This window comes from Nyctibius grandis, chromosome 2 (assembly GCF_013368605.1).
Source record: "Nyctibius grandis isolate bNycGra1 chromosome 2, bNycGra1.pri, whole genome shotgun sequence".
In the NCBI taxonomy this organism is placed as follows: domain Eukaryota; kingdom Metazoa; phylum Chordata; class Aves; order Nyctibiiformes; family Nyctibiidae; genus Nyctibius; species Nyctibius grandis.
Window position 1 is genome coordinate 52,743,131 of NC_090659.1, and position 27,022 is coordinate 52,770,152.

The following is a 27,022-nucleotide window of genomic DNA, read 5'->3' on the forward strand; positions in this document are numbered from 1 at the left end:
CATCACCTTTTCAGGAATAGGAGGTATTTTTTTAAAATTGGAGTAAGAGTGAAAAATTAAAAAAGGTGGAGGGATCTCACCTTGTATGGGCACTCTTTTTTTTTTTTTTTTTTTTTTTTAAATCCTGCCTGCCAAATTGCAGTGTTGTTTGCAGCATGCCTTTTTACGAAGGCTGGGAAGCTGTGCCTGCTGTTAAGTCTCTCACATGTGTTTTGTTCTAGCTGTGTTGAGGCACTTCCTCAAAACCAAAGGGATTCCTGCTTTCAGGGGCTACTGCAGCCTGGCTGGCCAGTCTCCTGGTTGCCTTCAACAACCTGGGTGCACCCAGCTGGGAGACTGCCTCGGAGCCACTGACCCAGGGGAGGGGTGGTGATGTCATCACACCTCACGGGCGGCGGGATGGGACTTGTGTCCTGCTCCCCTCCTCCCCTCGTTCCCTCTGCTCCTCTCTGCCGAGGGATCTGGTGCTGCCTAGCCCCCAGGATCTGCTCCAGAAGGACACAGATCTGTAATAGGTCTCGTGCTGTTTTCTGCCTGCCCTGGGACGTCCCACAAGGACATCACCCATATTTAGACTGCACAAATGGAACCACAGGATGCCGGCAGTCTGGGCTCAGCCGCTCACTGAAGGAAGGGGAAGTCTGACTCTGTTTCCTCGGTTTTCCCTCAGCACCCATGATCTTGTTGCTTTGCTTCTGTGGTGTTGGCCGCTCTCCTCCGGATCTGGTGAGGCACCGAATGTGCCTGACGCTTCTGCTGGAAGCGTCGACTGCTGTTTCCTGGTCTCAAATGGCCTCTCAGTACAGAGGAACTGCAAATACTTGTGTAAGGCACCAGTCCTGGTAATATTTAGCTGTTCTTTAATATGTGATCTATCTGTAGCGGCTTTTACCCAGAACATCAAAGCACTTTTTTTAATAAACATTAATTAATTATGCCTGACAGCACAACTATAAAGTTAGTTAGCATTTTTATAGATTAAAAAAAAACAGAGGAAATTGAGTTACATGTTCGAAATTGCACAGGAAGTCTATGGCTGGAGTAGAAATGTGTCATCTCCTTCCAGACTTCTCTTTTTGACATGCGTTCTCCCATCTCTGTCTCGTGGTGACAAACACGCCAGATTTGTGTGTGTTCATGCGTCTCCTTCAGTGTGCCTCAAGTTGCTCAAAATAGTAATCTCCTTGTGAACTTTTCTTACCTGAATGGTTTTGAAGCTTCTGGTAATTTTCATGGGAAAGTTGGAAAACTAGAGCTGAGGGTGGTGAGGGGGATCAACATCTGGAGGTTATCCTGGGAATCAGCTCTCTCTTGGATCCTGGCAATGTTCCCATCTCCACATTGTCGTCCAACCCCAAACCCATTGTCCATGGGAGGACCTTTCTGATGCTTCTGTGCTTTCTTGTGAGCAGAGGGTTAGAGCTACCTACTGGGTTTAACAGGAAAAAGAGATGGTTGGCACGTTTGCTCTGAAAGATAAAAGAACACGATGCAGGTGCGTGCTCTTTATCTACAGGATGCTAAGACTGCTTCCTCTGGGGAAGTGGAAGGTGGTACAAGAAAGCCATCGCTTAATTTCTGTAGTAGCAGACTTTGCAGGATGTGGCTCGAAAAGAGTAGAAAGAAACATTTGCAAACTGAGAAGATTCAGGGAAGTGGTCATAAGGGTAGTGATACAGATGTTGTTTGGGTCAGACTGTCACTGCATGCATGAATTGAAGGAAAAATGGTAGCAATGCTAACATCTAAATGCATATAGAGGTTTCTCCACAAATAATTTATATGTGCAGAGGTCTCTGGCACAGCTGCTAGTTTCAGGAATAGTTTGGCTGAGAGCTTATGGTCTACTAAAGTTTTGCAAAAACATTTAATACATACTTGTTTCTTAGTTTTTAAAACATTTTTTTTTTTTACCTTTTCATTTCAGGGGCCTTAACTATCTCAATTTTGTAGATTTGGGAAGCATGTTGCGTATTTCAGGTATTGCAGCGGACAGACAATACAGAAGATTTTTTTTTTTCCATGTCTTTAAACATCAGGCCATTTTTTTTTTTTACCAGACTGAATTTCAGGTACCTGTATTTGAATGTTGACTGTTTAGTCACAGCTGAAGTGGTGGGAAGGACAAGTAGAGTCGAGTCTTGGAAGTGCCTGTGTCTAGCTGTGGTGGAAAGAAGCATCATTAACTGTCATTAATGGCATCATTAAATAGATAAGCTTTCTTTAAATCTAGCTGTGAGGAACCAGATTCTCTTAATCTTGGATTGGCAATAAGTCACTGACGCTGTTGAGGTAACTTTTTTTTCCCCCGTTAGGAACGAAATTTGGCACTTTGAAGAGAGGCTCTCCTGTGTAAAGAGCACATAGGCAGGTTGTGGTGGTAGCTGGGGTTGCTAAATGCTGGAATTCCCTCATCCTTATGATGTCTTCTGTGCACACTTGTTTCCTGGGCTTGTCTGCTATAATGGCCTGCTGTCACATGTTGGCTTCCCAGTAGTGCCTAGGCAGGCATCCTTTGTGAGGGCTAATGGTGCTGGAAGGCGTCCCTTTCTCTTTTTCTTCCTCCCCCTCGCTTTTTCTTTGGCTGTTCCTTCCAGCTTTCTGGAGTGGGTGCCACTTCTTTATGTCGTGGTATATCCATGAGATAGATTTCTTTGAATTTGGGAGTTTAAAGTGAGCAGAGGTGTTAAGAAGGAAGCTCTGTTGTTTTTTCCTGCCCTGATTGATTTTTGGTTGCTCGTCACTCTTGCCTGGGCAGTAGCCCTTTGAGTTGCACATGCAATCCAGTATCAGGTAATCTTGATTGAAGAAAGAAGGGCTTTTCTCATCATTCACGAGGTGATTCTAGCTGGGGGAAATGAAATCCTAACAATACTTGAATTTATTAGTTGTTCTCTTTGCTTGAGATCCTGTTTTCTGAGACGAATGGAGTCATCATCGCTGGGAGTGCTGAAGATCTGATGTGGAGGAAGAGATGAAAGATAAGGCTGTACTTGCACCTACATGCTGTATCTTCAGCTCCCTTGCCATTGACCCATCCACCAGTAAAAATACTCTCTCGTTTGTTTGCAGTTGTTACCTCCTGTCTCCCAGGGCTCTGCCAAAGCCGTAGCACGGCATGGTTCCCCAGGGCAGCCACGCCAAGCCGGATGTGCAGATCTCTGTCCTCGTTCCTTACTGGGGCTTGTCTGTCCTCTCTGCTGTGTTTCTGACCTGCTTGCTCTCAGGTCTCTTCCATAGGGCAGCCTGGAGAAACATAGCCCGAAGGCCTCCTTTTTAAGTGAATTTCCTTGAAGAAATCAGACTTAATTTAAGCATATCATGTATCTTTGAGTTTGTTTGCTTGGAACATATAGGCACAGACTCGCCTATGCTTTGAATGATTTCTATCTCGAGGCAGAGCTAAAACTTGTCATTAGTAAGTGTGTAGTTATTGTTGAGTGTGTGACACATTCATGGGAGTCATAAAAGTAAAACAAATGAACTTCTGCCTGCAATGAACATGAAGACTGGGAAGCTGGAGTGATCTACTTTGAATTCGCACTAGCAGGTTTTCCTGATCATTTTCAATTGTTTTCACTGAAGCTAAGGATAGATCTTGAAGATTTGCATATAGCATTCAACTAGACTGTTTGCTTTTTCTCACTTGCTGCTTCTTGTTGAATTTCACTCACTGATTTCAATGCTAACTATAAACGCAAGTGGCAAATGGTATAATTAAGTAGATTAAATCTCCCTTAGCTACAGGTTTATTCACATAATGGAGAAGTGTTGGTTTTCTTCTTTTTTTTCCTTTTGCTTTGGAATAGTGTCTCCTGAAATTCTTAAACTAATGAGCAGACTAAATGGAAGCTGTGCATTATCTGTTTTTAAATGTGTACAGAAGATGGCTTGTAAGCTGCTGAAGCATTTGTGAAAAATGAAAATAAAACGCAGAGTCATCAAAACAAATAAAATTAAGCACTTGCTAATTTTGCTAAAATGGAGTGCTGGCATTTGCCAGTAACTTGCATTTGCCTGTTTTCTCTGCCCCAACCATTCAGTTGTGTATTGAGGAAACCTTGTTCTGTGCTCCCTGCAGAAACCTGGATGTCACAGCTCCTCAGTTTTAATTTTCGGATCTTGGATGATTTTACCTCTGATCCTGTTAGCTTTGCTTGTTTCTTGGTTGTACCTAGGGTTTGTGGCAAAAATCAGAAGAGGAAGACCCTGTAGCTTTCCACCGGTGGAAGGTACAAGCTCCTTCCGTTCTTTCTTCAGTACTGGGCATCTTTCATGCTTTCAGCTTTGAATTCTCATGTTTATTTGAACTCTGGCCCAGTGAAATATCAAATTAAGCTTTTGGGGTTTTCTTGGTGTTTCAGATGGAAATTCATTGGAGGCTTGGAGCCTGTTTTTGTTTGTTTATTTTCTTTCTAGGCATCTCTGTTTGAGATGTGCTGTAGCTGGACGAGGAGTAAGAGTAGCACAAGAACCCTGTTTTTACTTTTTTTTTTTTGACTAAAACATCCTCCCAGGCCCTGAACTAGGTAGAGTAACACCTTTAGGACAGACCTATATGTCTGTGGGGACCTGATTGCCCTCTGTCAGGCAGTGTGTAGCTGCAGCCAGTGTCCCTGTGCTGTCTTCGGGAGGATCATAGAGCCACCAGCTTTCCCTTGGAAAGAGCCAGTTGTAGGAACCTGTCTTCCTGCCATAGACTGAGTCAGGCAGAGGTGAGAGCTAATGGAAAACGTGTTTTGGAGGGGTTTTGTGTGTGTATGTTTTTCACTTTCAGTGCTAGTGGAGCAGCATCTCAGCACAACTTTGCTGGAGCTGGAGCTACCAGGGTCACACAGGGCTGCACCTTGGTGGCTGCCCCCTACCCTCCTTCCCTTGATGCCGTGTAGTTTCTGAATTTGGGTAGTTTCCCTGGGTGGTGAAGCACCCTCACGTACTGGGCTGGTGGGTGGGATGGGCTTTGGACTTTTCGTCAGGGTCTTGTCACCTGGGGTAGGTGATACGGGTGGTGAAGTGGTGGTTGGTGCTCAGGTTTAGAGCATCGTGCCGTAGTCAGCCCTTAATTCAGCTATGTGTTTGATGGGGCTGCCCCACACTTGGCATAAATATGCATCTGTGCATATGTGTGTCTTCAAACACGGCCCATAATTGACAGCATGTTGTGCTAAATCTTACCTTGTATGTGCTTCTCCTGGCGATCCCTTGGATCAGTGAAATTGCTTTAAGTGTTAAGTATTACTCTTGCTCGTGTTTTGAAAGACAAGCCCTTGGACTTGTTATGAATTCTACTTTGACAGCAGTTGCAATAGCTGTGCATTGTATAATTGAGCAATCAATTCCAGCATGCTATATTGATGTTTTCAGTGCAGACACATGATTATAATAAACTGTAATGCTCTTTCAGTAATTAGACAAGTGGCTGTAAATTTAAAAGGCAAGCTTTAAAAGCATTGGAACTTTCAGAAATCCAGTTTTATTACAACTTAAAAAATAATTACTTTGTTTTAGCTCTCCTCAGAGTGCTGTAATTTGGGACAGGCACAGCTGGCGTACGTAGACCCCTCCCCAGCATCTCGGAAATCCAGTCCTGCTGGTGATACAGCATTCAGACTGGTGGAAAGGATTTTGTTTTGTTTCCCTGATGTGGAGAGAAGGGAGTAGAAGAAGTAGTAGGGCAGCATCACAGCTGATTTAATTTTGTTTTCAGTGCATGAGACTTAATTGGAAGATTGCTTAATTCTAGGAACTGCTGTTCTGCACTACCATACCACATAATGTATTTAGGTCATGGCTGTGGCATTTGGTCAGAGTACCTGATTGTGTTTAACACGACTGTTTTCCAGATTCAAGTGGTGATTGTGTAAATGGTAGGTAGCTTTTGAGGCAGCGTTGCTCAAACTTCCCTCTGTAGGTAGGTTTGCATCCATCCTAGGACAGTGTGACTGAGCAAATACCTTAAAACAAGTGGAAGGCTGCTACTTTTTAAAAGATTTATTAATCTCCAGTCCCCCTCTCCACTCCTTTTAGTAAGGTTGGAAGCGGTGGAAAGGAAGGGTGAGAGATTAAATTTGGCTACAGCTTTAGCATTATGTATATTAGTGTTTGTAGGATTACAAATTTTTGAGTTTAAATTCTGAGTAGGATTAAGAAGTGTTTCCTAATCAGAAACTGCTCCCTCATACTGGAGGTTTCTGTGTTGTTCTCCACCTGGGTCTGTCTCTGAGCCACAGTGGCTGAGGTGACCGGTTATTTTGCCAAGACCCACGCGGCAGGAGGCGGTGTGCTGGCTCCAGCTGTGCTGCAAACCAGATGTGGCTGGGTGCATCCCTCGCAGTCAGCTGTGTCTGCTCTTGGAGACACTGGAGTATGGGTAGATACGTGGGATCTTTCACAACTGCCTCTTTGGACAACACCCAGCCGAGGATGGAAACTTTGGGTGTGTAGGGTGCTCCTGACTTGGGGCTGAACGATTGCTGGAGCAGTTTTTTTGGTTTCCCAGGGGCTGGGACTTCAGTCCGTACTGTTTACAAGCTCCCATTTCCATATCTATATTTAGGGCAGGTGAGCTGATGAGCCAGGGGATGGTCAACCTGCTGTAGTTGTTGGGAGGGCTGGCCCATTGCCTGCTTCCTTTATGTTGTGCATCTGCCCTCAGTGAGATGGGACCCTGTCCAGGCTCATGCTGCGTTCATGCTGCATCTCCCCCTGATGTGAGCATGGCTGCTGGGATTCTTGCAGGGCCAGATGGACAGCCTTGCTTCCCATCCTGGAGGCTTCTTTGGGCTTGAGGTGCCTGCTATCCCCTTCTTTCTTCCTCTTTGCCACCTGGGAATTGGTGCAGCGTTGGAGAGGTTTGATGCATGGTGATGCTGGGATAAGCTGCCTGGCTATAAAAAAATTACAAAATGTATTAGTTGTCCTCAGCAGCTGAATTTTGGTCCTCACTCCTCTCTTGCAGTCTGGGGCAATACTAAGTTGCCCTGTTTGTTCGAGTTTGCTGAATGATTTACAACCAAAAGCTTGGCCTTTCCGACTAACAATTTTTATATTACATCTAATGACAGTTGTGCTCCAGACTAGTGACTTGTGGTCTGCAGGAATAGCTGGTGTTGGATCGTGAGCTGAATAATACTTTTGTGTAGTGTCATGAGAAAAGAAGGGTTTTTTCCCCCAAATGCATTTGTTATTAAAATACTAAAAAAAAAAATAGTCTGCAGTGTATGTCCTATATACAGTTACAGAAGGCATGCATGTTGGGGACTAAAATCTCACAAATCCTTTTGCACCAAAATAACTGTTGCTTACTGTGATTTGTGTTTGTACCATACCCTGAGCGCGCGGCAGGGTGGGTGGGGACCGGCTGCAGTGGCAGCAGCGCAGTGTGCTTGCTTTGCAGGTCCTCCCGAGGAATTTCTTTCCCTTTTTGTTTGCCACAACTTGGTCTGCGAAGGCCCGTAGCGTGTTATTTAAGAGCGGTGAACGTGTTTTAACTAGTTTTGTGAGGCACTTGGTGTGTTCTTGAGTACTCGGTGAAAAGTAATAATAGGAGAACACGCAGGCTTCATTTCCTTAATGAATGCCGTTCTTTTCCGTGGATTAACCTGTGAGCTGAGTATGTTGCATAATGGCTTTTCTGTCGTGTGGCCCTTTCAAATATTAAACACGGAGTCCACAGGCTCTGGGAATGCAACTTAAATACTACTCAGGTAGCAACCGAGAGAAAATTGTGTGCATTTTGGTCCTCCTTTTGCTAAATAAATCAATAAAGGCCCCAGCGACCTCTGAGGTTGAGGTTTTGCTGTTGGCAAGTCTGGTACAGAAAGGGTTGTTAGTACAGGCCTGGATTTCTGAGTCAGGCTCTCGTGCTGACGAAACAGAAATAGTTGGAGGTCCGAAAATACTGCCTGAGTGTTTGAAAATAGTTCGTGTGGACACAAAGCTGTTTACAGATCACTCGCTGGCCACATGCCCATTTCTCAAGGACAAGGTGGTGATATTTTTTTTTTATTTGCTTTAGAATCACAGATGTACTTGGCAGGGTATCAGAAGATAAAAATGCTGGGAGGAGTCTTCTGGTGCGAGTCCTCGTTTAATTAAAATACATATAACTTTAGGCTAAATGTGTGTTTTGCATCTTGCAAACAAGTTTGGAAAATATTTCTAATTTTCCCTTATGTACAGGGTCACAGTATAAAATACGGTCCCCATTTATGTGGCTGCTGTGCTGGCTGGTGTGATCCTTTTTAAGAATGCCTCCTCTCGTAAAACTTCCCCACCATATCTGATGCCCTAGAACATGCATTTTAGTTCCAGCTGTTGCTGCCGAGTAAACTATGGCTCCCTAGCCCATAGTGGCTAGGAGATGTGACTAACTGGAAGTGCCGCTGATGATGTTTGTAATGGCTAAATAAAAAGGTATCAACCAGTGTTGGCCCTCTGTAGGAAAAGCAAAAAGCCCTAAAACACACAGTTCCAGCCCTTCTTTGTTGTGTGTTGTAGCACTGGAGGAGTATCGACAGTTGGATTGGAATTTAATTTTATTTTTTTATGTATATAAAAAAATGTATATTTAAAAGTTTGTTAGCTTTTCTCCCTTACTGCTAATGTTCTGGAATTTTTTAAAGGTTGTGGATGTTAAATCTTTAATTTTAACCATGTTGAACTAAAAGTCATTACGCAGCCTGACTTCCCTGCTCTTCTCGGCTGTATCGTTCCACTGGGATGGTATAAATGAAAATAGTCCTCCTTCCCCTTGCCCCTCATTAATATTAAGCTTTCCAATGATAGCTTCAGATCCTCCCCGCATGGCGTGTTTGTTAGCATCTTGTGCTGCAGCTAGACAAAAAGCGAGGCTCTCTTGGTTGGGGACAGCTGAACGTGGCTCTGTGTGTGGTGGGCTCCTCCTTGTCCAGCGGGCTGAATCAACAATGGCAAACTCAAAAAAGTATTAAAAAGGGAAATAGAAGCAGTGGAGCCAATCGTTCTCCCTTTTCCCTTCCCCTCCCACCATGTCTTTTGCATTTACAATAAGGTTTTGTACCTTCCAAAGTCATTCCCCCATCTGTTTAGCATACTTGAAATTAAATAAAAAGTTGTTTTTTTTATTTAATACTCCTCTCGGTGCTTGCTGGGAGGGAGAGTGGTGGACATGGCGGGACGGTGCCTCGGGCAGCCAGGCCCCCAAAGTGGGTGGCCAAACGCGTGCTGTCCGTGCCTGCTGAATGCCACCCAGTGAGGGACACCTTCCCCACGCTGCACAGGGTGGCTGTCTCCTGTTTCTCAGTAGGTGTTGGTTACGGAGCTGCGTGCAGCTCCATGCTGGCCACGTCCTCCGTCTGAGCGTGGCATTGCCGGGACTTGGTTCTCCTTCTCTCGTGGCGTACGACCTCTGACAACGTACCCCAAGGAACTGCAGGCTGCTTACAACAGCCTTGGTGCAGGGGGAGTGAGGGATTAACTCTGCTTTGGTTTTGATCTTTTTTTTTTCCCCCAAAGAAAAGTAGGTCTTTTGTGTAGGTCTTCTGGCATTTCTGTGTACCTAATGCTTAAATTTTGTGCTTTTATCCCAAGATCCGTGTCAGGGCCAAATACCAAGGCTTTGAAGATGCTGGTAGGTGTTTGTCTGCCACAGCTGCTGTAGCAACACTGTGGTGAAGTGGCGGTGTTTGTCAGGGGCATCTCTCCTTTTCTTTCAGGAGGCGTATGCCCAGCACTGAGGTGGTTTCTCAGCAGCTTCTCGGCAGTGAGCAGAGTGAAATGGGACCATGCTTGCCTGGGTTTGCAGAGGGCCTTGGTCACAAGGTGTAAATTGCTTCATTTGGTCAGAAAGCTCTGATTTGCACGTCCAGGGGTGATGAGTTAAATGTTGATATGAATTAATTTAAAAAGCAAACAAACAAAGAGAAGCGGCCTTGGGCTCTTTTCATCCAGACTTATTTCCATGTCACCCTGGAGAAGCGATCGGAAGACTCTGCCCTTTATCTGTTGTCTCCCTGAGCTAAGGAGGTGCTGGCGTTTGGAAGCCCCTGTCCACCTGTGTGGGGACCCTGGTGGGTCAGTGTGGGCTGTGTTGGTCTGAGGTAGAAGCAGCGCGTGGTGCACAACGTCTCTCTGAAGTGGCACTAGGTGGTTGTGATGGTGGAGTGGCACCTGGCGAGCACAGGGCTTGCTCTGGTGACCTGTGGTGGTCGCCTTCAACCCAATCAGTGCTGGCCCTGCCACCAAACCTGATCTGCCTCTCCTTCAGTTGGTGGCCAAGATCCAGCGGAGGGTGTTTGGTGATGAAAGTGGGTGCTGAAGTCATGTGTGTCTGTAGCCCACATCATTTTGTATCTACAAGCACGTGTTTCATCATTTTGATCTAAATTCTTCTCTTGATGTTCTCCATCTGGCTTGTTTTTAATTATAGTTGCCAGAAAGAAATAATTCTGCATAAAAGAGACCATTGCAGGGGGTCCAAAGAGACAAATCAGTGTTAGGAGGGGTGGATTTAGTGACTGGTAAAGCCATTAAGGTAGGGTGAAGAACTGATTTGAATGAGAGCCGGACACAGCAGATTTTAGCTGATGTTTGCAGAGGAAGCCAAATGTACTCTGAGCCAACCGTGTCTGTGTGGGAGGTATGCCTCTGCTCTGGTTTAATTCTTTTCTTTTGTTTTAGTTTGGGAGGTTTTTTGTGACTTTCAGTAGTGTCCCAACTGAATCACCTAGGTATATTTAAAACTAGAAAAAAAGTCCAAGCAATAATAAGATTAGAGACCCTTCTCTTTTTGGAGAGAGCTGAGAGTAGGGACTCAGTTATAACAGAAAATGAGTGAGGGTGTGTTTAGAGAAGATCACTAAATGTGGGCATAGCCTGGAGGCATCTGGAAGGATGGGATGATGACTTTGAGGATGGCTCTTGAAGAGAGTATTTTCCAGGCTGGGGCCTCAAGCCATTTAGTTCAAGTGTCCCTGTAGAGGCAGCATCAAATCTGGGGCAGTTTGCCACCTACAGAGCAGCAAAGCTTGATCCAGCAGCCAGCTGATGGCCGGGGTGTCTGGTGGAGGGGCAGCGCTCAGCAAGGCCTATCTTTTAAAAACTTCTCAATGGCCTGGAGTTGAGGCCTTGCGGAAAAACAGATGGCAGCCTTGCTGCTGGTGTTGCCAGCAGACCCCAGTTTGTCAGCCTTTCCTGCTGGGTATTTGGGAGGGAGAAGGAAGAGTGAAGCCTGTAAGCTCCATTTGGTAAGGGAATGTTTTGTGTCATTTGAGCCAGGAAATGTGTAGCCTTAGGGGATCCAAGTTGGCTGAATGGACTGGGATTGGCATGACTGGGCAATGAAGGGCCAGCCATAGGCTTAAACCCCACAGCTACTAGACCTCTTATCCTCCCCTTCCCCTGCAACACTCCCTCCTTTTGCCAGCATTTTTCCATCTATCGCCCAGTCAGATGTCTCCATGGCTGTGAACTGAAATGGGCATAATTGTCACAGAATCACAGAATGTTAGGGATTGGAAGGGACCTCGAAAGATCATCTAGTCCAATCCCCCTGCCAGAGCAGGATTACCTAGATCATGTCACACAAGAATGCGTCCAGGCGAGTTTTGAATGTCTCCAGAGAAGGAGACTCCACAACCTCTCTGGGCAGCCTGTTCCACTGTTCGGTTACCCTCACCGTAAAGAAGTTTTTCCTCATATTTATGCGGAACCTCCTGTGTTCCAGCTTGCACCCATTGCCCCTTGTCCTGTCAGTGGATGTCACTGAGAAGAGCCTGGCTCCATCTTCATGACACTTGCCCTTTCCATATTTATAAACATTAATGAGGTCACCCCTCAGTCTCCTGTTCTCGAAGCTAAAGAGATCCAGCTCCCTCAGCCTCTGCTCATAAGGGAGATGTTCCACCCCCTTAATCATCTTCGTGGCTCTGCACTGGACTCTCTCTAGCAGTTCCCTGTCCTTCTTGAACTGAGGGGCCCAGAACTGGACACAATATTCCAGATGTGGCCTCACCAGGGCAGAGTAGAGGGGGAGGAGAACCTCTCTTGACCTACTAACCACACCCCTTCTAATACACCCCAGGATGCCATTTGCATTCTTGGTCACAAGGGCAGATTGCCTGCTCATGGTCATCCTGCTGTCCACTAGGACCCCCAAGTCCCTTTCCTCTACGCTGCTCTCCAACAGGTCTGTCTCCAACTTGTACTGATACATGGGGTTGTTCTTGCCCAGATGCAGGACTCTACACTTGCCCTTGTTATATTTCATAAAGTTTCTCCCCACCCAACTCTCCAGCCTGTCCAGGTCCCTCTGAATGGCTGCGCAGCCTTCCGGTGTGTCAGCCACTCCTCCCAGTTTTGTGTCATCAGCGAACTTGCTGACAGTGCACTCTATTCCCTCATCCGAGTCATTAATGAATATATTGAATAGAACTGGTCCCAGTACCGACCCTTGAGGGACTCCGCTAGACACAGGCCTCCAACTGGACTCTGTCCCATTGACCACCACTCTCTGGCTTGTTTCCTTCAGCCAGTTCACAATCCACCTCACTATTCGATCAGGCCTCACTTAGGCAAATCTGTCAAAGATCCCATGGGGGATTGGCGTTATTTTTCCAGGTGAAGTGGCAAGAGAGCTGTCTGCCATTGCAGTTCTCTTCCTGGCCTCTCCCACCAGATGAAAACATCTCCTGCTGATGGGCGGGGCAAGGGGGACCGCTGGGCAGGGTGCTGGGAGTCGGCAGAGACGCCTCCTAACTCAGAGCCCTGCCATTGACCTGTTGTGATCCTGGGAAAGTTAGATCGTGGCTTTCTGCCATGGTTTTCCCACTATCCTTTTTTTTTCCCTTTTCTTTCCTTTTTCCTATTTAGGCAATGAGCTGTTTGGGAGAAGGAAATGCCTCTGGTAATGTGTATCCAGCATCTTTCAGAGTGGGAAAGCTACCACGAAACTAGCAATTGAAGTAAAAAATCAGTGCATAGGACTATCTCTTACCTTACTAGTGGGTAACATCTTTTCACTCTGTCCCTGGAAGTACAAGACTGATAATAACTGGGCATCTTTCATACTTCACAGAATGCAGTACTATGCATGAGTAAATTGTCATTATTATTTCTTCAATAGACAGCTAGTGACCCTGTGGATATCTAAAGCAGAATAGAGAGTATGTTGTTCTCTGTTTTGCTTTTCAGGCATTTGATGCCAAGAGTTAGACAGAGGGAGAACCCTGTCCTGTCTTTGACTTAAAACAGTGGGAATCTTTAACAGCTTCTGGTTGGCTTGGGTTTAGAAATCATCTGAGAGGGAGAAAGAACATTGGTGTTGGCCTCTTCTTCTTCTTGTGCGTTTCTGCAGTGGTTTGCCAGGCTTTTGTATTGAGGTTGTTTGCTGATTTTTGTTCTAGAAGGAGCTTCCATGCCAGATAAATATTATCCCATTTTTACAAATTTATCTCCATCACTGGAGCCTGTGATTATTTAGCTTACAGAATGCTGTGTCAGTAGGAACAGCATTGTTTTGGCTACAAATGCAACTAGGTAGACCTTTTGCTTAAGAACATTTTATATTTTATTATTTGTTTTTAATCGGGGAGATTGCTTTCACTTTGTGCCATCCTGTCTCTTTGCCTGTCAAAATGCATGGTCTGTTTCCACCACAAGCATTACTCCCATTGCTTTTCACAGGATAGATGTAGCCTTTCTGAGGAGTGGGAAGAAACGTCTTGTAGAGTCAGAGTATTTGCAATGCAAACTTGGTTGGCTTGCAGCTTTCTGTGTTGGCGAGCAACGAAAAGAGCTGATGGTAAACATGCATTGGAATACTAAGTTATCAGTTATTGCACTGGTGTGTGTAATAGCAGGGTATTGCTCCATGGCCTATTGCCTCAGGCTGGTAGGAGTTTAGAGTCAACTAAATGAGAAGCAAATCGAAAAGTTAATTTTAGCACGGGGGTATTGTGCAGCACTTCTAAGAGGTGGTATGGTGGTGAGTTTTCACTTGAATAGAGTGTTTAAATCTAGCCTGCTGCTTCTGTGTACATTGTAGCAACTGAAATGTGAATTGGTAGATTTTTTTTTTTTTTTTCCAACTCGTTGCTCTTCTTTCCAGAACCGTCAGCATAGGATACAGGGAGGCTGGAAAAGTTTTCCAAAGACTTAATGGTGTACAGTGCACAGGATAATCCAAGCTTGCAAGTCATGAGTCATGAATGCTGCCTTCCTTCCTTAATTTGTGATGTTGTCCTATATTCCACTTTCATGCCATTTAGCTGGGGAGCAAGCTTCCAGGAACAATCCCCCAAAAGGCACATTAATACACAAGCTGGAAAATGTGTTAGTAGGAGAATTACATTACTATGGAATATGTATCTTGGATAATTAGTGGGGGGAGGAGGTAAATGAGCTGATAGGATTTCTTTTGCATTTAATTTGCGTAGTTCTTTGATAACATTAAGGCATCTTAGGGAAAAAAAGCACTACAAAAAACAGCACATAACACCACTTGCCTTTGAACCTTTCCCAAACAAAAATTTTGCAGTAATAATGTGTGCAGAGGAAAAAAGAGGCAAGAAGTAGGTGTATTAACTGACTTGGAGAGCGTGGGTAGGCTTGAAATTTATAATGTTCTGCAGATCTTGGCAGTCTGCCAAGGATTCCCCTTGTTCCCTCTGCTTTTCAATATGCAGAAGACCCACTGAGATGAGAAATAAACAGCATCTTGCTATCAGACATGACTGGGAATATGCTTAAGTAGTGGATTCAGTTTAAGATCCAGTTAAATGCTACAGTGTTGCTATGTTGATGAGAAGAGCTGTGTTTTAAAACCCTCCATATGTAAATGAACTTTCTGTCATCCGCATGAGAAGAAACAGAACAAGATTTGGGGTCAGCAGGCTCAACTCCCTTCGACTTGCTCATCCCAACAGACCACTTAAAAATAGAATGGTGCAGTAGTGGTCTTAAAAATATTCTTACATTACTTCCTCGGGAGGATAAAAAAGTGCTTTAATATGAATAGATTTCATGAAAAGAGGGAAAGATAGGAGGGGAGGATTCATCAGAAACGACAAGCAGTTTGGAAATCTTGGTCGATAAAATCTCAACATGGTCTAAATGAAGGGAGTGTGTTGGTGGGCGCTTTTCCATGGGGTGGGAGCCAGATTCAGCTGACAGTGCTGACGCTTTGTCGTGGCCCCCACGCCAAGACCTGATAAGGGGCAAACTCTTGCTTCTGGGATGATGTAGCATCCACTACCTGTTGCTGCTGCTACGCAGTGCAACCTCTGCAGCCTTCTCAGTCCATTGGCTCTGGAGACAGTGATCTTATACTTAACAAGATGCATCTAGGTTGCTGTCATCTTCATTGCATATTTCATATCCATACTTAACTTTCTGGCCAGGTGACAGTTATCCTGTGATCCCCAGCCTCTGGTATTTGGTATCTAGCAATATTTTAAGAAACTGCTGTTTTCAGTTTGCATGGGTTGCGTTTTGCAATCTTGCTGCGTTTTTCAGATATTTGGGATGGTAACTGCCAACAATTTGCCGGGAGAAACAAAGCTACAAGAACCTCCATGTGCCCTGCACCCTGGGAATGGGGAGCCTGGGATGCCCCGAGGAGCTGCGACTCCAGACAGCACTAAAAAAGGGGCCTCCTTGTGCAAGAAAAATGCTGTCCTGCTGGAGCATTAGCTGGTGGTGTTGCTGAGATGGTGTCTGGATGGGGCCTTAATGGTTACCACATTTATGAAGTGCCTTGGGAGTTGAATATGAATAAATTTTAATCCCAGGAGATTGAATTCAGAGGGTTTCTCCCATCTACGACTTCTGCAATTCTTTCGTCGCATTCAACCACTTTACGATTTTATTATTATTATTTTAATGCAGACAAATTTTTCCAAGCAAAAGTTGGCTATGAAAACCTGAAGATCGGTTTCCAAAATGGGAATGCTTAGCCGTTTCATGTTGCAAGCAGAATTATACCAGCATGCTAATAGTTTGACAAGTCTGTTCTTGAGCAGAGCTGTTAAGCAGATAAACAAACAAACAAAACTCTGCTCATGCTTATATGTTGTGCTTGTAATGTTTGCTTTTCCCCTCCCTCTAAAAATGTTTTTAATGAAAAGAATGTGGCTTCAAAATGTCCTTTTACTTCTCTCATATAAATTAATGTCAGGCATCCCCCTCCATATATGCCGTAGATGCTTAGAAAAGGAATACTCCATACATTACAAAAAGGGTATTTGGAGTAATTTCTAACAATATTCTGAAATGACCAGGGTTTAAATTTGGCCTGGGATACTGAGCAGCCCACACTTCCCACAGTCTGCAGTTCCGTTGCTTTCCAGTCCCTTAGGAGGGTTATGGAGGAGCTTTTCCCATCCCTGCTGCAGCAGCAAAGCAAACCACGAGCAATCGCTGCACTCTGCTGTAGCTGTCACAGCCCGGGGTTTGGTAGGGACTAGTGGAGGCAGCAGCAGGATCCTGTAAAGCTGCAGGGGAAGGATGGTTGGGCTGGTGCACGTTAGTCATCGCGAGTGGGCCAGTCTCACAAGGAGGGACGGTGTCTTGAGAAAAGCTCTGAAAATTGAGCCCTGGGAAATTTCAGGCTTCTCTCTGGAAATAGCAAGCCCACCAGTAGTTCGTAGCTTTAAAAAGACACATAGAGCAAACTTTCCATAAAATATGTGGCATCCCATGGATGCCTTGCTACTTCGCTCTTCTGTGTGCCACTTTTTCTGCTTAAAGTATGTTCTGCCACCATTTAGCATCCCTGCTGTGCTGCAGAATGAATAGTGAACTGTATTTCATTGTTTTTTAAAAAGTTTCTTCTTCCTCAGTCCACCTTAGTGTTGTGAGCTTTTTTTCCTCTGAGATGTCCTTGTTCCCCTCTTTAGCATATTATTTTTGTACTTCAAACTGTGCTTCCCCACGTCCTTGGGCCTTTTAGTTCCTTCCACAGAGCTGTGGAAATTAGGGGCAGAGCTGAGAGGAAGCATTTTTCCACCTCCATGTAAAGCATTTTCCCTTCCTCCCTTGGTGAGATGGTAAGTCTTGAGGAGAGGACCACAGGCTTTTGTCATTAGGCAGAGGTCCAGGGTGGGAAATTGGAGTTGCATCTCTCCTGGGCTTGCTGAAGGGCTTTGGTTCAAGAAGTAGTAAGGTCAAGGTGAGGTCAGTCTTGGCCAGTGCACACATGCTACAACCCTAACTTTGTTTCAAAATCGAAACCAGGTTGAGACCAAGCTGTAAAAAGAAATGTATGCAATAAAGGGAGTTTACAGAGCCGGCAGAAACCTGAGTACAGTAATTTATTTATAGAAAGCATGTGGATTGGTTAATAAGAAGAGAGCGCAGAACAATAAAGTTGTGAAAGAAAGTGAAGGCTGTGAATTCTGCAGCATTTCATCCTTAGAATCATAGAATCGTTTTGGTTGGAAAGGGCCTTTAAGGTTATCGAGTCCAGCCATTAACCTAACAAACACTACCAAGTTCACAACTAACCCTTTCTAATGCACCGGCAATGCCTGGCCATTACCTCCATGGAGGGCGTCATAAGGTGTGAAGGGGTCAAGTTTTCTCCAAAGAGACTGATGGTTTGGGGTGCTTCTGTTCTGGGGTGCCAGTCTGGAAAGAATCTGAAGAAGTTAGTCCAGAAAAAAAACATACTATTGATGTCCATCAGCTATAAAGGATGCTACATGTATGTTGCTGCCTAGGAAACTTAGGAATTGGTGAGGAGAAAGGTAAAGGAACTGTCACTTCAGTGAAATGTTTTGTTGTTTTTTTTATCATTATTTGTGATAAAAGCAAAGAAGTGTAGTGGGCATACCTCTTACTGGAGAGCTTGACTGATTCAGAGAAGAGCCTTCGGGAATGATGCTTGGGAAAGGTGTTGGGAGACTGGACTGTTTGACTGGAAGTCTCAGGGTAGACTGCTGGGTGTTAAGTGGAGAGATGGAAAATACCAGTACTAGGACCATTTCTAAGTGCTTGTTTAGGAAAAAAAATACAGAACAGCTAATTGAGATGGCCCCACCCTGTGTAATAATATGCTGGAGAAAAAAAGGGTTTTTGTCAGAAGTCAGCTGAGGCAAGTTGCAGCCCACCACAGCTGGAGGGGCCCGTTGTGCCGCCTGCCTCCCAGCCCTGTGATCCGCCTCCTGCCAGCTCTGCCTCTGCTCTGGCTGCAGAGCAAACCAGTTTAATTTCCTGATCTGCAATCCCCCGCCCCACCCCGCAGTTTGCTTTTTCTGTGTTAACTTTCTGCCATTTTAGTGATCTCAATCAGCTTATCATATGATCCGATGAGTGCCAGAACGAGCTCAGTGCTCATGGGAGAAATGTGTGACAGGAGGCTGGAGGGAGGCAGGGGAAGGAAGGGTAGGAGCTCCCCGCCACAGGAGCTGGGATCTGTTAATTCAGCTCCAGCTGTACTGAGAAACCAAACCCTTATGGTGGGGTAGCTGAAGGGAGACGACGCCGTGTTCTTGTCTAGCTATCATGAGACAGGAGAAGAGAGCTATTGCAGGTCTGATGCATCACTTGAAGAAACCTCACTTTTTTTTTCCCACTAGTGAAGACCACAACAGAGATGTCCTTTTGCAGCCCTGCATTTACCCAATAAATTATCATCCAGGTACTAGGCACTGGTGCCTGGAAAGAAATATATGCAATACATGGAGTTTAACTATTCTGTCATGTTAAACTATCAGTACTGTCTATGAGCTTTGCTAAACAGAAGGGAAACTGTGAGTGTAATCTGTCTGTGCTTAATCTTGATAATCATCCTTTTAATGTCGAGAAAAATAAAATGGGTTCTAAGATTTGTATAAGAACATTTTAAAGACAAACTTTTTTTTTTTTTTAAATTTTCTTTTCATATGAAGTATCAGAAGGGTCTGGCACAGTTGGGGAAAACCCAGTGGCTGGAGCTCTCGTCCGAACGTTTTGTTCTGTATATGCTGAAGGGATGGGATGGGTGAGACGCTGATGCTCACAGTTCTCTCTCTCTTCTTCAGGGTCGGCATGTCAAAACGGGTCAGCTGGCAGCCATCAAAGTCATGGACGTTACCGAGGTGAGTAGAGGAACGTTCTGCTTTATTAGCAATACAGGTAAAATTTAATAATGAGAGATGGCATATGGCTTACCTCATATTTATATTGAAGGGCATGGTCCTTGCACATGATCGTTTGCTTTCTGTTTGCAGGACCTGACCTCTCGAGCCCATCTGGCCCTTACAAGATATCTGTGTGCTTGTGTGCGGGGGCCTCTGGCCTTCACAGATTGCTTTGGCTGGTCCCAGGACGTATGAGCACACATAGCACCCCTTTTTCAGAAATTTCTCAGAAGAGGGAAAATAGTCAGGTTCCCTGCTTCACACTTTTTTCTATTAAATGTAGCATCTTGCTTCTACTGAAAAAGAAGGTGAGGAGGCTGCTTGGACAGTAGTTTCCCTGGTACATTTGCAGCCTAAAAAGGGTATACATTTATTCAAAGGAAATGGGTCCAATAAAGTTCCCAGAAGCCTGAAAGCAGAAACATCTGCAGGAACGATGAGCAGATTGCTGGCAGAAATCAGCAGTGTAAAGTAGTAGTTGTAACTGACCCAGAGGGATTTACTGTGGAGCTTTAGATGGGAAAGACGGGAAATCAACCCAGCCAAAGAAATAAAAAATATATGCCCATGTTTGAATCCTCAGATGTCTTGCAGTTTATGCTGTTCAAAAAGCAATCAGTTTAAATTGTCTTCAAAACAGATCAGGAAAAGCATGGGTTTTTCCCTGTTGATTTCATTTGTGTTTTATAGAGTTACATCCTCAAATTAACACAAGAGCTTCAGATTTAAAATCAAATGAGATCCTCCAGTGTCATATCTGCAATGCTTGACTTATATTGCACTTCTGAAGAGAGGTTGTGCTTCTGCAAACAAAGAGTTACTTTTCTGGATTCCTCAATCTTATATAGATATTAGGGGAAAAATCACATTAATGCATGTGCATTGTACAGAGCATGGGGTCTTTGGCAAGCTGGTTATATTAAGCAAAACTCTTACAAGGGTGTTGCTGCAAAATGTTTTACATTTTAGTGTGTGTATAGGCACCAACAAGTAAAAGTGGCCTTGGATACAAGCTCCTAGGTGAGTGGCTGGGGTGTAGTGGGTAAACAGGCAGGAGAGGGAGGAAAGCAAGAAGACAGGGTTAGGTCAACTAATAGGACTTCAGTCGTATCTCTGAATCTCCTTGTGATCGATGGGCAGTGTGACTGCTGCTCTCTAACTTAAGCTGTTGTGTCTGCCAAGAGCTAGACATTCTTACTGTGTAAGACGGCCTGATAAAAATCAATTTTCAGCTGGAGATTTTCAAAGGCTGCTTTCATGAGGAGTCAGTGCTCTTCTGTTGCAGTTAACAAGCAGGCAAACCAGAGAAGAATGAAGGTGCATTGACATACAGTGAATGTTCTTTGCACTGCAAACATTTCCATTTGTGCAATGGTATTACACAGGGCAGCTTGCTGGACTGTGCACGATGAAGGCTTCTTCCATAACATTAAGATTGGCTGTATTGCACACTCCCTCTGTTCTTCATAGCATATATTAATCACAAACAGTTGTAATGGAGAGGTTGCACAGCAAAAGGAAAACAATTGAAAAATGCTCTCTGTAGTATGGCTGAGCTCATGTTGCGGGAGATGGCTTATGTTTTGAAACTTTCTGTAATTTTTGGCTGGTTTTGAAAAGCTAGTTGTATATTGGCACTGTCTATCTTTTATCTCACAAGCTCACCGTTTTTTAGGGGGTGAAGGGCAGTCAGAGGCAGGAGTTTGAAGACATTAGCCCCATGCAGCTTAAAAGTGTTGTCGTTCCTACTAGTGGAGCTCACGTGTTTTTGCTTCAAAGTAATGAGCCTGCAGAGGCTAAAAATGTGGTGTAAATTCTTCCAAGTCGTGCTAAGTCAGCTCCACTTTTTAACACCAGGCATGAATGATACTGTTGCTAACACCAGACATGGGTGATACCATTGCATGTACCATTTTCTCAGTGGCAGATGTGGCTGTCCCTACATGGGTGATACCATTGCATGTACCATTTTCTCAGTGGCAGATGTGGCTGTCCCTTGCTTGCTGGTTCTTTGCCTGTCTCCCAACACTTGTGCCGGCACAACTGCCCCAGGGCCAGATGGTGACCTGGATCAGTGAACAGGCCCCAGTTACAGGTTAAAAATACCCTCACTCATCTCTTTCCCTTGCTTATTTATAACGTGGATTGGTTCGTTGATCTAGTTTAGCACATGACATTACAAACAGTTGTGCCGTTGCTATGAAGAAGGTGTCATGAGACTGGAAAAGAGATGCCAGTGGCCGTGAGGAAAAAGGGACAGTAGCTCAAATTGACGTTGCTGCCAGAGATGGCCATATCATCAAGCCATGGCTTCAGTTCCTCAAGGATGGTTTAATGAACACCTCCTTTCGCTGGTAGACTGTGCAGCTCCATCCTGGTTCTAGCTCACCACAGCTTATGGGGATGGTGGGAGGAGAGAACATGGGGACAGAGGGGGCAGTGACTGCCGCCCTCAGCACTTCCCCGAAAGAAATGCTGAAGGAACCACAGCCTCAAATTTACCTTCTCCACTAGCCTACAAGAGCTACGGTTATAGGAGTTGCTCTTGTAGGCTAGTGGCAACCAGCTGTGTCCGTGCCCATGGGGAAAGAGGCTTGAGTGGAAACTGCTACAAAACTGAAATAGTGATTATTTTTTTTGATGAGCGGCTGCGGAAGCTCTAGGTGATTTGTGCCTTTGCGCATGTTTTACTGGCAGTGTTATGCCTTTCTGCTTAAATACAAGCAGTGCCATGGAGGTTATCTGACTGTTTCGTCTAACCTGCGTTGAGAACAGACACAAGACTTTCTTTCTTCTGGGTTACCTCTGATCCAGTGCTTGCTTTGCCAAACGCTTAACAAATTAGAAAGCGTAATGTGTTGGCACGCTTTGTCCCCCAAATTTTCAGTTTTCAAGGCCCTGATTCTGCAGTTCACACATTGCTCAGGATCAGTGAGGTTACATCAGTTCTGGGCTGTAAAGCTTTGATCACTCAAATGGGAGGGATGTCAAAGTCAGAGTGAAAGCTTTCCTTAAAATGTTTTGGTTGGCGTGAAGAAAACGAGGTAGTATAACCACCGACTAGAGGCGTTTGAAGAAACATCACAGCTCTGTAATGTACATGGCGCTGTGGAAATGCTCTTCATCCTTCTTAGCTTTTCTTGTGGTTTTCTCCTCAGATTTTAATTTTGAAAAGAATGGTGGTAAGGATGAGAAAAGAGGAGGTGGGCTGAAGATATCAGCTTGATCTTTGAATATATTATGACTAGTTAGTACTGCTGCCTGAAACGTTGGGGGGTGTTGATGTGCATAAAACTTTCTTGTCTCTTCCACTTTCCTCCTCTCTAAACAAATTAAGAAAACATCTAGAAGATTGTATGGATCTTTATAGATCTTTACATCTACAGCACTAAAGCAAGCACTAAAGGATCTGTAAGATCTGAAGATCGATAAGTCTTCCTACAGAATGATGCTTATGTCGGTCCTATTTTCACTTTCTGAGGGTGAAGCTAGAGCACATGTAGGGTGAAAAAATGTCACTGGAGCATAGAACAAATAAAAACAAAACCCCTCCAGTCCTCCTCAATTGAAAGCTATTCTGTTGTTGGAATGAGCCCAATGACTGTAAAAGGGGAACAATAAGAACTATCAGCGTATACATGCTTTAAAAATTATTTTCCAAAATGTACATATGTAGGAAGAATCTCAGGCTGCATGTGTGTTGTGGGGGAGGCATTATTTGAGAGATTCTTGTAGTCTGTCTTTAATCTTTTTATTGTAGAGTCTCTGTTCCTTTTGGGGCATTGTTTTGGAGAAGGCGGTATTCAGTCCATGTTGAACCCTTCCACTCATTGCCCATGCTGTGAGGTTTCCGTGAGCTCCTTGCTGTGTACTGGTGTGCAGCACTGTAGCTTCCCAAGTGAGCTGTGACTGATGTTATCAGATGCAGCACAAGTATGCTGTAAGATTTGGCAGTCACTGTTTAGTTAGAAGAATCCATTTTCTTGTGAAGCAAATAACATTTAAAATCTTAGCAAAGCTTACTTGGCAAATCTGCCTGCATCTAAGCTGTTAACTTGCATTACACCCTAAACAGACGGCTTGACTCTGCTTAACTCTTCTGGAGGTTTTCTTTGCAGCTGCACGGTTGTTTCCAGTGTCACTCGTGTGTTCCCCTTCCAGCAATGCTTTTCTCTTTGAAAGGTTTAGTAACTGATTTTGAGGGAAAAACATAATCGCTTCTTTTCTGTTTGTTATAACCCCTGATGCTGCTGCTTCTTCCTCCTACCTCTTCCCACACACTCTTGGCATCCCTTGAGTAACTTTTCCGCATGCCTTTTTAATAGCAGCGTTTCTCAGCTCTTGTGCCCAGTGTTTCATGACTTGTCCAGTCTAGTCTGTGTAAAATTATGCTAAGTAAACAACTGGATACTGTATCCTGATTTATGAAAGAAGATGGATCTCTTTTAGTGCTTGCCTGTCTTACCCTTTCTGTATGTGCTCTGCAGAAAAATTAACAACCCCAAACCAAAACCTTCAGGCCTGCAGAGAAAAGTGGCACATCTCTTGTACCTAGACAGGAAAGGTTACCCGAATTATTCATTGCCATCTTCCCGGCTCTGCTGATTTCTTTTTTCTGTTGTAGTAGGCAGGTCACTTTGATTCTTGTGAGTCTCTATCTTGTGGCCTACGTGGTGTTACAAACTGTGATCATGTGGATGATCAGTCCATTGTCCGTAAGACATACCAAAAGCAGTCTGCAGAAAGACCGCAGATAAATATAAATGTGTGTGTTCCCACACATGCAGGCAGACAAAATGAGGGGAAAACAAAAGTAATAACCACGAAAAGTTTGCCCTAAAGTTTGTGGGTTTTTTTTAACAAAACCCCAAAGATGATGTGTGGATTTCGATCTGTTTAGAGGGGAAAAAAAAAAGAAAAAAAAAAGTTGATGCCTTACTGTAGCAGACTGGGAAATGCAGATCTTCACAGCACTGTGCAACAGAACTGGGGCAAGCCAGTCTGGAAAGCTGAATTTGGGCTGGCCTTTTAGCGTGGAGACGTGAGTGCACTACTTTACCTGGCTTAGCGTAGCTGCCTGATAAGTCACTTATATACTAGTCCATGGCAGTGCTTGCTGCTAAGTTAGCCAAAGCAAACCTGAAGCCAGTAGAGTTACTAAAATCCTTTGCTGTGTCCCTTCCTCTTGATATGAATTGGGGAAAATGGGTCAAGGACCTAAAAATCCAGATTGTTCCCATAGGGAGTACCGGCACCTTGCTTGCTTGTCCCTCACATGTGAGGTTGCTTACTCCTAGTCTGTAAAAAATTTTGCAGTCTTTAGTTAAGCAGTTACCTGCCCGAACAAAGAATTGTTCTGTGAAAAAGGAATAAATAGGAAAGGAATTTACAATGTGGACAGCCCTGCTATCCAGTCTCTCCTGAAGCTTATTAACCTCTGAGCTCTTCCAGGGATTAGGTCAGGGGGAAAAAAAAAAAAAGAAAAGAGAAAAAAAAAGGCTGCTGGGAACTTTCTATTACAGTTCAGAGGAAAACAGAGCTGGACAGAGTGCCCTTGAGCTGTAACGTCTGGTTTGGGAGGAGGTCAAAAAGAGCTACAATAGTCTTGCAGCCAGCGGGACAGCCTTTTCTGAGCTGCAGAGCATTTGTATAATTGGCTGTTTCCCTCCTTAATTTGAGATCCTGCACCTACCTCTGCTGCATGCTCTTGTCCAGCAGCTTGCCACAGTTCTTCCTCCTGCTTTACCATGGCCCTGATGCCAGGAGGCTCAGCCCTGCGGTGCTGGCCGGGTTTGCAGTGCTGCTTGACATCTGTGTGGGACTGGGCTCTTCTGCAGCCTCCGTCAGCTCCGTGCTGCCTGTTTCTCTGCAAGACCCCTGTTCGGGTCGGGCAGAGGTGGTTCTGTCCATCTTCAGGGCGAGGGCTGTGCATAGGGCCTTGCAGGGGGGCTCACAGTGTCAGATGTGTGCAGCACCTCTGTCCTTGGGTGGCAGAGCAGTGCTTAGCCTGCCAGCTCATAGTCCTGACAGAGTAGAGTGACATGTAACTCTGGAGAGCCTTTTGTCCTTACAGTCATACAAGGAGCAGTGACTTTGTCTCCCAGCAAGACAAATAAGGCTAACACCAGGCTTGAGTCAGATATGTGATTTTTTTGGACGAGATACAAGAAACTTTCCTGGAGCAGTGCTGGCACCAGTTTGGATGAAGGGCAAAATTTCACTCTCTTCATCCAAGTCCTGGGGTAGTTAGTAAGACTATTAGTCTGGAGAAGCTTATTTGGGAAGGGAAGGATGTCAGGTTTGATGCAGCTGCAAGAGGGGGGCTTTGAATAGGGAGCTCCACATGCGGTTTGAGGTCAGGGCAGAAAAGCCATAGCTGTTACCAAGCAGCTTGGGCAATGATACGCAACATGGATTGACTGGAGAGAGCTGGTGTTGAGCACCAAGGCTCTGCGTTGCTGTGTCCCAGCAAAGAGCAACTTCATACTGATACTGTGTGGCTGGGGAAAAAATGGCAATGGGGAGACAAAAAAAAGAGATGTAAAACATTTGTACATGCTTGTTTCTCTGTCTGCTTTTTTCAATATACAGTTTCTTCTTAGTGTAAGATTTCCACCTGAGTGGAAGACTGACTGCCTGCACAGCCTGTTGTCAGTTGTCCTTGAGGGCATACCTCTCTATATATTTTAACATGCTTGTTTTGGAACCTGACTGTTTCAAGGCTGGAAGAAACAGATGTTTTCCTTTTACCATGAAGTTCCTTGAGGACACCATTGCTGCCTCACCAGTATCTATTATCTGTCAACATCAAAAGAGCTTTGACTGTGAAGGCTTCATGGTGCTTGTTTAGTAGTATCCCTGTTGCATGGCTTTTCAGCTGAGGCCAGGAGATGGCTTCATATTCGAGGTTGATCGTGGATCACTGTGTTAAGAAAGTGCAAAGAAAGCTGTGCTGCCTCTGCCTTCTCCTCATCTGTATGCTTATGACAGGACTGATCTGCAAGGTTTTTGTCCTGTCTAGCAGAAAATATTATGCCAGTGCTCTGTAAATCATAATGTAATTTAGAATCATAGAAGCATAGAATGGTTTGGGTTGGAAGGGACCTTAAAGATCATCTAGTTTCAACCCCCCTGTCATGGACAGCGACACCTTTCCACTAGACCAGGTTGCTCAATGCCCCATCCAACCTGGCCTTAAACACTTCCAGGGAGGGGTCACCCACAACTTTTCTGGGGAACCTGTTCCAGTGTCTCACCACCCTCACAGTAAAGAATTTCTTCCGAAGATCTAATCTAAATCTACCCTCTTTCAGTTTAAAAACGTCACCCCTCGTCCTGTCACTACTTGCCCTTGTAAAAAGACCCTCTCCATCTGAAGGGGACAGTAGGTCCCCTTCAGGTACTGGAAGGCTGCTAGAAGGTCTCCTCGGAGCCTTCTCTTCTCTAGGCTGAACAACCCCAACCCTCTCAGCCTGTCTTCCTAGGAGAGGTGCTCCAGCCCTCTGATCATCTTCATGACCCTCCTCTGGACTTGCTCCAACAGGTCCATGTCCTTCTTATGTTGGGTGCCCCAGAGCTGGACACAGTACTGCAGGTGGGGTTCACAAACTGAATTTATGGCCGCATAAAGGGAACTTTGCTGTTGTTTGGAGCGCAGAAGAATCTCTGTGTTTTAGGGAGGCAGCTTTAAAATTTTGCCTACCTGGCTGTAAGAGAACCAGGTAACACACTGATGTAGCACAACAGATGATGCTCGGGATATGCTCCTCAGCTGTGGCACTGAGAGCTGTTATTGCTCATCGATATGTGAGAGCACATGTTTAGTATTGGAGCATAATGGAAACTAGAAGGCTGTGTAGGCTACAGCTGACTTCCATTGGCAGAAGGACAGGAGTGTGTATTAAGAAGATCTCTGGGCAAGTCTT

The 27,022-nt window shown here is 44.8% G+C and overlaps 1 protein-coding gene across 7 annotated transcripts in view; it reads left to right on the top strand.

Moving 5' to 3' along the window:
- The window catches only part of MAP4K4 (mitogen-activated protein kinase kinase kinase kinase 4), a 173,099-nt gene that overhangs the window by 66,619 nt on the left and 79,458 nt on the right, over positions 1-27,022 (top strand). For all 7 annotated transcript variants that reach the window (XM_068425227.1, XM_068425229.1, XM_068425231.1 and 4 more), the window contains exon 3: positions 18,999-19,055. In XM_068425227.1, coding sequence (XP_068281328.1) covers positions 18,999-19,055 — 57 coding nt within the window. The remainder of the gene's footprint in view (positions 1-18,998; positions 19,056-27,022) is intronic.